Source organism: Cryptotermes secundus, unplaced genomic scaffold (assembly GCF_002891405.2).
Source record: "Cryptotermes secundus unplaced genomic scaffold, Csec_1.0 scaffold536, whole genome shotgun sequence".
In the NCBI taxonomy this organism is placed as follows: domain Eukaryota; kingdom Metazoa; phylum Arthropoda; class Insecta; order Blattodea; family Kalotermitidae; genus Cryptotermes; species Cryptotermes secundus.
The window spans coordinates 313,575-324,322 of record NW_019732862.1 but is presented as its reverse complement, the minus strand read 5'-3'; the positions used below and the strand labels follow the sequence as shown (position 1 = coordinate 324,322).

The window sequence follows — 10,748 nt, the reverse complement described above, 5'->3', positions numbered from 1 at the left end:
TATATATATATATATATATATATATATATGACAAATAACATTAAATTTCAATAACCTTATTCTGGAACACTGGAGACAGACAACATAACTTACCGAAACAATAAAAAAATCCTCATGAAGTATGGAAACTATACCAAAGTTTGTATACTTGAAGATCCTATCCATTATCCACATGAGATTTGGCAGGACATTTTTCTTTGTATTGAATGTTGCCATTAGCAACGGAACATCTGCAGTTGACTGATGATTAGCTATGACTAGTGTACGATCTTCCAAGCAAGTCCTGATATCATCTCCCAACTCTACAACTGCAAAACAAGGAAAAAAAAATATATACATAGTTCCCAAACAGAAGCAGCACTTTGTATAGAATTATTTAGACTTTATCTATCAGGTGGGATAAGGCTTTTCCACAAAAATCGAACAGTGGTGAAATTTTAACAGGAAATTTAATGATGCTGTCAGGACTGAGATGATATAAGTCAATGATACAATGTTTAATGAATACAGAGCAGTTGGTGGAATGAGAACTGGCTGGGGAAACAATAGAAAACCCATCCTAGTGCCGCTCTGTCCAACACAAATCCCACATGACCTAACCTTGGATCAAATTTGGCCCGCTGTGATGTGAAGTCATCAACTTAATCCACCTGAATTACAGTACGGACTGTGAAAATTGGTGAAATATGCTACAACATTTACACACAGAGCAAGGGTCCATTCACTGACCAGTACCATTTTGTTACTGATAAAACCAACTGCATGGAAAAAATATTTTGTATGACTGATTAATGTGCGCACAAATGTGCTCGTAGAGTGGCAAGACTATCCATTCGAACTCCTTTACATGTGCCAACAGCATCTCAAACCAATTTCAAATAGGACCATATATTTCATACCAGTACAACTCCTTACATATCCATCCGTTCATGAACATGCAGCCCACCTCTGGGCAAAACTGTAATTTTATTTCTTATACAGCTAAAACATGAACTGCTAATGACTGATATATTTCAATAAAATATGAAAGAATGTGAGATGTGAGGTTCTCGCAGCAGTGACTATGAAGAAAAGTCCTGAGATGTGATGCCATGTAGTCTGGTAGAAATTTACCAACAATTCAAAGGAATGTGCTGCCTCCCTCTTTAATGCAGAAGAGCAATTCTCCTATCCTGAAGATGGAGGCAGCAAATTCCTTTGAAACATCGGTATATTTCTGCCAGACTATGTGACATCAAAGCCCAGAAGATACTACTCTTCAATATGAAAGAACTTTTGAAACATTACCTGCCATTTCAATTTTGGATGAGCAGATTCTAACTTCCATGTAATGGAAGAAAGGTATAGATTTCCACAGCAGTTCTTCCTAATCATAAACAACCCTGTTATACAAGATAAAATTAAATTCGCACACAAGCCCTACATATTGTGATTATGAGTTAAAAACAAGTAAGAATTTCAACATATGTCCAGATACATTTAGTTTTTGAGATACATGTCACCTTCATATGGGGTAATATGCTTCCCAGCAGTGTGCAGGATGATATGAAATTCATACAAAGCTCTATTTTCTGAGGGCCCTTCTTAAAAAAAAAAGTAAAGAAATATTATACAACATACAGTCAAGATGCACGTCACAATCAAATGGGGTAACATGCTTCTCAGCAGTGATATTTGTCACAATACATAGCACATTTGTTAGGCAAACTTGAAGCATACAGTGCACATAAGGAGGCTGTTGTGATCGAATGATCATAGAATAGGCACTCAATGAATACCGTGACATCCTCTTAACCCCTGATGTCTGTAACAGCTGAGATGGTACTGCCGCACATGAATACGCATTGTGTAACCCTGGCCCACATCATCTGGACTGTCACTGTGAAACCTTGAATTCATATAAACTACAGCAATGCAAGTTCAGATGAGAAATTTGGTAGAATGCTATCTCAAAAATGTATAAAACATTATGACATTTTCTGCTTACATATACTGAAAGTCACAATCATAATGACACAAAACTCTAAGATTATTTTTGAAAATTTTCAGGTAATTGAAACCCATAACGGTGGAAGCTTTGCACAAAGTGGCTATTAAGTTGAGTATCACTTCAATGGTTCTTACAATCCTGGTAAAGATCTTATCACAATTTAATAGCAAAATTAACTGCCCAGTTTGTCTTCCTAGGGATAAAGGGTGGTCGGTGCCTGAGGCTGACAACCTCATTGTCAGCTGTGAGCCGATTGTCTAAAAGAATGTGGGAGCCTCGACATCTCACAACCCTATGGGCCTCCATGGCCCATTACAGGGATAGCTTTACCATTTTTTACCTTTTAATATCCCACTGTACCAAAAACTTTTAATGTTCTTTGGCATTAGGAAGAATGATGGTACACATGTTTAATGCACTATTATAAAAACTGTGCATATAGGTCAGAAGACCCCTTGGATGGCTGGCTCTTTCAAAGAAGGAATTAAGTATATTTTCACACAGCCTCTATACTCATATATTGTCAGCTCTGGTAGAACAGCATAACCTCCAAATATTTAACAACAGCAACGTGGCAAAGGGCCAGGATGGTGCAGTTGGTATAGTAACTGGCTACGGGCTGGAAAACCAAAGGGTCAGAGATCAGGTCCTGGTGGGGGCAAGAATTTTCACTTCTCCAAGTCGTCCAGACCAGCTCTGTGGCCCATCCAGCCTCCTATCCAATGGATAACGGGGGATCTTTCCACGGGGGTAAAGCGGCCAGGGCGTGAAGCTGAACACTCACCTCCAACTAGTGCTGAGGTCAAGAAAATGTGGGTCTATACATCCACTCTCTCATACATCTTCATGACATAGCGCTTAATTAAGTTAAGCACGGCGACAACTTTACCCCCTTTTATCTTTTACTGTAGTAAATGGTCCTATCTTCTGGGATATAATCCCATGTAGTCTGCTGGAAGTCAACCGATTACATGGCATTATGTACCAGAAGACAGAACACTCCATATCCACTGCTGTGAGAATCTCAAATCCCACACTGAATTACTTGTATAATGTAGTAATATATTTGAGAAAAACATGTTTGCAATGACTCAAACTCACTGTCATATCCTGCTGACCAGCTCCACATGCTGACCATTGCTAGCAACCAATGAAAGAAATGGCCTTCTATTTTCCAATATAGGTCTGGGTGGTACCTCTTCAGTGGAAAAATTATTACCATCCATACAACATATGTTGGGATGCAGTAAACATTGTTCAAAATGACAAACATGGTGCGCAGGATACATTTGCACAGGAATGCAAAGCAGCTGAAAAATATTATACAAATTAATTTTGATTAATTAGTCTATATTCAATGAAATATTAAATACAGAAGTAAGTATGTTTTACCTAAAAAACTCCATTCTGATGATTTGGTAAATAACATAAGTTAAAAGTATTATAATATTTAGGCAAGATTCTTTCTAAAATCCTCAAGCTGACAGCCTCAATGATGTTTGATATTCAGCTGAATTTAAACTGGCCATGATGATAAACAACCCTGCAAACAAACAATAATTTATAAGAAATAATTGTAGACAACACTTTTACCTATCATTCCCTTCTGTAGATAGAGAGGGGAGAAACAATTTACACAATTAAAAGAAATATGTAAAGATATGTATCATGACATGTAGCTGAGTGTCAATTACAGGAGTGTGTGGATGTGTTCTTTTAAGACAGGAAAAAGAGTGCCAGTCTAGTTTACGTATTGGATCAGAGTGTGGATGTGTTCTTTTAACACAGCAAAGAGTGCCAGTCTAGGATAAGTCCTGGGCCAGATCAGTTGACAGTTAGGGCAGTCAAGATAAAAATGGTTTTGATGAAAACTGACAGGATTTTTAGTATGTGAAGAACATTACAGGATTTCAGGAATGGCATAAGAAAAGAAAGTTAAAGGAATACAACAAGATGTGAATATTCCTGGAGTCAGATTTTAATAGATGAAGCAGACACTGGATAATGTGATAATAGGCAACAAGCAGATCCAACAGGTAACAAGGAATTTGAAGACGCAAGAGATTCACAGTCAACACGCAAGACATTTCAAAGATGTGCACAATAAGAATACCATTTTGAGATTTGGATTGTAACGGCATAACAGCAAAACTTTCTGTGATACACTTAAAGATGTGAAAAATTTTTGAGGCAGGTCATGAATACATAGATTTTTCTACAGTTTACAGACTAACTTTTATGGCCTTTGTGACTGTAATCAATATTTTAAAGTAGCAAACAAATAATTTAAAACATACTGGAATACTTACAACTACACAGGGGAGTTTCAGCTTTATCTCAAGAATTTGCAGGATATCCTGGAGGTGGAGCAAGAGAAACATTAATTTGACCTCACAGGTTTGGACAGTGTTTGTAATTTTGGAAGCATTTTGAATGTGCAGACTGGTTACATAATAAGTTAGAACTAAAGGTTCAACCTTTCACCAAGGTCTGGGCTTGTACTTATATGGCCTTGAAATATCGTTTTTTTTAGAAACATGCCCGCAAGGATAATGGAAGGGAGATTATTATTTTGTGTGGTGGCAGAGAAATGTTATTTACAAAATTATGCACTGCTATGTAGCATTTAATTAACAGGTGCATTGCTATGTTTTATAATGGACTGAGGTTTTCTTAACTGATAGGTAAATTTTTATGTGCTATTGTGTTTTCAGTTCTTATAATGGAAGCGGTTGTAATGGATACTATTTTAATATGAGGAATTAATTTTGATAGTGAATAATGTCAAGTAATGCTATACATTGTACACAGCTGTAAAACAGCACTAAAAATGGACCAGATATAATTACAAATGTTTTAAGGGGATTTCATGTGCTTCTGATTTAAACGTTGTGCTAAAGAATGCTTTTACAAACCAGATTTATTTTATAATTCGTTTTTGTTGGAAAGTTATACTGAAACACCTGTGAAATTTTGTGACAAACAGTTTAACGTGTAATATGGTAACGATTAAAAGAAGTATCCTAGTCCCCTCGGGTACATGGAGTTAGGGGGAGGGACCTAAAGCAATTTTATTCATTTCAGATTCATATCACGAAACATGCTGATGAACAGCAAAAACAGAAGAACCTACATTCCGATAAATATTACAAAATGGCAGCATAAAAATAATACACTTACAACAAAAATTCTAAAACTGATACTATCTAATCTTTCAGTTTATTACCACTAATTATTACACAAATTTTATTACCACTCTTACTTCCATGCCATCACCCATTACTGAATTATAACACCAAAACCTGCACTTTAATTGTGAAACAATAACACATTAGATCAAAACTTGAATATTCATCACGAAATCCTCATATTCATCATTGTTGACACATATTTGTCACACAATCATCAAATCCTTTCAGAGACGTTAAGTACTCGCTCTACAACTCCCGACAGCTGCCGACGTCGGCAGGGTTGCCATCTTCCGAAAACCATAGTGCAACCCAGCGATGTGCAAACAACCTTTTACATTTCCCCATTTAGCATTCAGGTCTCCTACTTGTCTACGTAGTCTGCTGCCCGTGACCCTGTGACTGCCTGTGACCGTAGTACATTTATACCACTTTTGCATATGACGCGTGCTATAGCATTTTATTTGTTCGTGGATTTTGAGGAGAATCGGTGAACGTAATCTGGATCTGGAATACGATAACGATGATGACGATGATGACTTCGACAATTCTACAACTCTCCAGAACAGGGAGAAGGTTAACGTTGCAAGTGGAAAGAGTATATGGGGAGAAAGTAAAAGTAATATATAACGTAGAACAAACAGCAAGTATGGTGAGTAACCGAATGTTCCATGGTTTGATACCTGAGCTCTTGAAGACCAACTGATGAAGTTATTTATAAACTTAAGTAGTAAGATTTTGTTAGCGCACGATTTTATGTATGATGGATGAAAAACTAGGTATCTAATGAAAAGATGTTATCTGAATCGCATGACAGTTTTCGTATTATTGTATCTTAAAACAGGCAAACTTCAGAACTGAGAAAGACACCCTTGGAGAAGTGCAGGTGCCGGCAGATAAATATTACGGCTCCCAAACGGTACGATCCATAAAGAATTTCCCCATAGGTGTGGAAACTGAGAGAATGCCTGTAAGTATACAGTGTCCCTGAGAATATTTTGTCATATACAAATATATCCATACATAGAAGAAATAGATATGAAGCCACTATCACTACTTAATCAGAACCTTGGTACCCTCTTACTTGAGCCAAAACAAAATATGGTCTGTTTCATGCTTCAACATTCTTTGGCCACTAGACAATCTGGCTACTGAGTAATGAGTTCAGAAATGTAAGAAGCCCAGTCTCAATCATAATGAATAGCCAAGGTAGGTCAGAGAAAAGAAAAATGCTCATAGACACTGCTTCCAGAAAATATATTAGAATCTACTCCCTATTCAAAAATGAATGTTTAAGCACCAACATTAAATTAACCCTCCATAAATCACTGAGATCAGTAATTCTGGGAATTTGCAGCATACCTTAAATTTGCAGCAGCACCAAAACAAGGTTCTCTGTTATTTTTGTTACTTCCACGTGGATCGAATGATAAGTGAGAATCAGTGTTCACTCTGCTCCTGCTTTATTAAGACTCTGAGATTTGATACAGAAGTACGCCTTATATGTACATACAGGCTTATAACCATAGTAACACATAACAGTATAAAGATACTGTTGTTACACACGTAACTGTAGTTACACATAACAGTAAACATCACTTAGGTAACGAGACATAACCTAGTTCTTAAATTGTTTACTATGATGTTGCCAACTCTAACATTATATTTCAGTATCTGAGAGTTGCCAACATTCTCAACAAGGAAGGAAATTGAAAACATTATTAAATCCCTTAAGCCCAAAAATTCACATGGATATGATGAAATCTCTACCAATTTACTTAAAGCAAGCTCTGTTTACATCAGTTCACCCTTGAATCATCTATGTAATAAATCTTTATCATCAGGTACTTTTCCTCAACGCTTAAAATACGCTGTAATGAAACCACTTTTTAAAAAAGGAGAGAGAAAATGCATCTCTAATTACAGACCAATATCCATATTGACTTCATTCTCAAAAGTCTTTGAAAAAGTTATGTATAATAGACTACTTGAACACTTAAATTCTAACAACATATTAGTCAAAGAGCAATTTGGATTTAGGAAAGACCTAACAACAGAAAAAGCAACCTATGAACTAACTAACGATATTTTAAGTGCTCTCAATGACAGATTAATTGTGGGAGGGATTTTCTGTGATCTAGCAAAAGCTTTCGATTGTGTTAATCATGATATCTTACTATCGAAATTAAATTTCTATGGAATAACTGGCAAAGCTAATGAATGGATCAAATCATACCTCAAAAACAGGTATCAAAGAGTTGAAATAAATAATAAAAACTCCAGTCATAATGCATTTTCAAACTGGGGAATTATAAAGCACGGTGTTCCACAAGGATCAATTTTAGGTCCCTTACTTTTTCTTCTCTACATAAATGATCTATCTAAAACCATCAACAATAAATCTAAACCAATTCTATATGCAGATGACACTAGTATAATATTTAAGAACTCTAAATTTGAAAACTTTAAAAATGACATAAATATTGTATTTGAAGCCTTAAACAGATGGTTCGAAGCCAATTTACTCTCATTAAATTTTGATAAAACCCATTACATATCATTCACAACTAAAAACAACCACCAAATTGATCTGGACATCAGTTATGCCAACAAATTAATCTGTAAAGTACTTGATACAAAATTCCTTGGAATACATGTAGACAGTACACTGTCTTGGAAAATACATATTGAACAAATTATACCTAAATTAAATGCAGCTTGCTATGCGATGAGATCAATTAAGCCTTTTATGTCACAGGAAACATTGAAGATGGTTTACCATGCCTACTTTCATTCTATTATGAACTATGGATTAATATTTTGGGGGAACTCTTCACATAGTGTAATAATTTTTAAAATACAAAAGAATATAATTAGAATCATTACAGGATGTAGAAGTAGAGATTCATGTAGAGAATTATTTAAGAAATTAAAAATTCTACCTCTTCAATCGCAATACATATTATCGCTTCTCTTATTTGTTGTTTACAACAAAGATAAATTCAAATTAAATTCTGATGTCTATAACATGAATACTAGACAAAAATATAACTTCCACCTACCCTCATCAACTTTATCAGTATATCAAAAAGGAGTCTACTTTACTGGCATAAAAGTGTTCAACAATCTGCCACAAAGTATTAAAAACTTGGGCAATGATACTAAAAAGTTTAAATCAGAGTTAAAGAATTATCTACATGCTCATTGCTTCTACTCTTTAGATGAATACTTCAATGTAAGTTATATTAATTTTTAAGCTAAAATTGCCTGTACTTATGTATGTAACCTTTTGACTTGTTCTGTATCCAAAGGTACTAACCTACTTAGGATTTATAGAATGTAAATAAATTCAATTCAATTCAACACTCCCCCTTAAACAATTCGGGAGTTTTTATTTTAAATACTTATTCATTGATCTGAGAATTCCTGTGTACAGTACCTACATCCTTTGTAGTGTCTAGGTATTTTAGAACTCTCTTCAACAACTCAGCTTCAGTATTGTCATGAAATATGAAGAAGTCTTCAACATACAATTCTATATTAATTATAGAATTACCCTTCTGTTTGGTATAAATACATGGTTCGGAACAAGTTTGCCTGTACCCTAGGCCTTTCAGAACCTCGGTTGCTTTCTTATTCCACGACCTAGCGGCTTGTTTCAGTCCGTAAACTGATTTTCTTAATTTGCAAACTTTATTAGACTCCCCCTTAATGTCATATCCTTCAGGAAGTTCCATATATATAACTTCTTCAAGATCTCCGTTTAAAAATGCGGTACAGACATCAAGGTGGTCAATGTTCCAATCATGCTTTGCAGCTAAAGCAAATAACAGTCGCATTGAAGAATGTTTCACCACGGGAGCGAAAGTTTCAAAATAGTCTATTCCTTCTGTTTGGCTACAACCTTTTGCCACCAAATGTGCTCTGTGACGTGCGGCATTTCCTTCAGCATCTCGTTTAATTTTGAAGACCCATTTTTGATTTCACTATTGGCTTATTTGACGGTCTATCCACTATTGTCCATGCTTGATTTGTTTGGAAAGCTTCTAGCTCCTGTTTAATAGCTTCTTTCCATTTAGATTTATCGGAGCTTGACAGTGCCTCTTCATATGTGACTGGTTCTGACTCCTCATCTTTATGCATGGCTAAGTAGGTAACAAAATCTGGAAATTCTTTCTGTTTCCTGTTTCGAAGTGGATATCTTCTTTCTTCCAAGTTTCCTTGTAATTGTTCTAAACCATCTGGCTCTAATGGAACTTCATTTCCTTCATCTTGTACTTGTTCTTCTTCAGGGTTTTGTTCATGCGGAATCATTGCTTCATCTTGTGAGGCGAGGTAGAAATTTAACGACATTGGAAGAATGTCTTTAAGCTGAAATCCTTTCTCACTTTCTCTCTTGTTTGTTATTTCTACTTCCAGAAATTCTACATCTCCTGCCACAATTATTTGAGACGGATTGCGGGGATCTGATAACCGATAAGCTTTACTTTCCTCACTATATCCCATAAAAATGTATTTCTTGCTCACAGCATCCAGTTTTTGGCGTTTCTGTGATGGTACATGAGCATACGCTGGACATCCGAAAATTTTATATGGGAGAGATCAGTCTTTTCTCCTGTCCATATTTCTTCAGGCAATTGATTCTTTAGTTTCTTGTGAGGTGATCTGTTTAAAAGATATACGGCTGTTTGAGCTGCTTCAGCCCAGTATCTTTTGTTGCAGCCGGAATCATACAACATACAGCTTGTTTTTTTCAAAATGCTGTGATTAGCTCTTTCGGCAGTTCCATTTTGTTGTGGGTTATACACCACAGAGAATTCCATTTTGTTTTAATATGTCGTTGAATACTTTGCCGCAAAATTCACCACCATTATCGGAACGAACAGCTTTTATTGTCAATCCAGTTTCTGTCTCAATCATTTTCATAAATTCTTTAAAAGCTTCATATGTGTCACCTTTTTGTTTCAAGAAACGGATGAAGATTTTTCTACTATGATCTTCCACAGTAGTAAAAAAATATTTAGCATTCCCATAAGAGGGTACTTCAAATGGCCCAACTAGATCTAAATGCAATAGATCAAGTATTATTTTTGACTGTTTGTTCTTTGATTGTAAGAAAGGCTTCTTTGTCATTTTGCCTTCCAGACATGGAACACATTTCTTTGACTGATCTTCTTGTTCTTGAAAATCGATGCCACTAGCTAAACCTTTTTTTAGCAATCGCATGCTAACCCTATTTAAATTCCCCAAACACCTATGCCACAACAGTTGTTCATCAACTTGCTGGGTGCTTGCAACTTGTTCATTCTTTATAGTATTAATACAAGATTTTTCACATTTGTGATTTTTCTTTTTGGTATTAACCTTATCTTTAGTTGCTATATTTGCAGATTGGGTCATGTTAACTTTGGTATTTAAACAATAAATCCCATTTTTGGGATATGCTTTGGCAAGAACTTTGCCTCTTGAAAATCATCAGAATCGTATAACTTGCAACAGTCTTTGGTGAATAACACAATTGTACCCTTATTTACAATTGAGTTTACAGACAACAAATTTGTAGACAATCC

General features: G+C 35.6%; 2 protein-coding genes across 5 annotated transcripts in view; one reads left to right on the top strand and one right to left on the bottom strand.

The window, feature by feature from the left end:
* The window catches only part of LOC111867798 (acyl-CoA:lysophosphatidylglycerol acyltransferase 1), a 38,513-nt gene extending 33,030 nt beyond the window's left edge, over positions 1-5,483 (bottom strand). Inside the window, exons 1-4 of one of the 4 annotated variants that reach the window (XM_033752809.1) lie at positions 5,244-5,483; positions 3,383-3,533; positions 3,092-3,300; positions 94-308 (exon numbers count right to left, since the gene is read on the bottom strand). In XM_033752809.1, the coding sequence (XP_033608700.1) occupies positions 94-308; positions 3,092-3,300; positions 3,383-3,396 (438 nt within the window). In that variant the 5' untranslated portion in view covers positions 3,397-3,533; positions 5,244-5,483. Of the gene's footprint in view, positions 1-93; positions 309-3,091; positions 3,301-3,382; positions 3,534-4,299; positions 4,389-5,243 lie in introns of those variants that run through there. The other 3 variants (XM_023857961.2, XM_023857963.2, XM_023857964.2) reach the window with 3 other exon arrangements.
* Positions 5,484-5,703: 220 nt separating this feature from the next.
* LOC111867794 (fumarate hydratase, mitochondrial) overlaps positions 5,704-10,748 on the top strand; it is a gene marked incomplete at its 5' end in the record, with an annotated part of 47,317 nt that continues 42,272 nt past the window's right edge. The window contains 2 exon segments of the mRNA XM_023857954.2: positions 5,704-5,830; positions 6,023-6,148. Coding sequence (XP_023713722.2) covers positions 5,705-5,830; positions 6,023-6,148 — 252 coding nt within the window.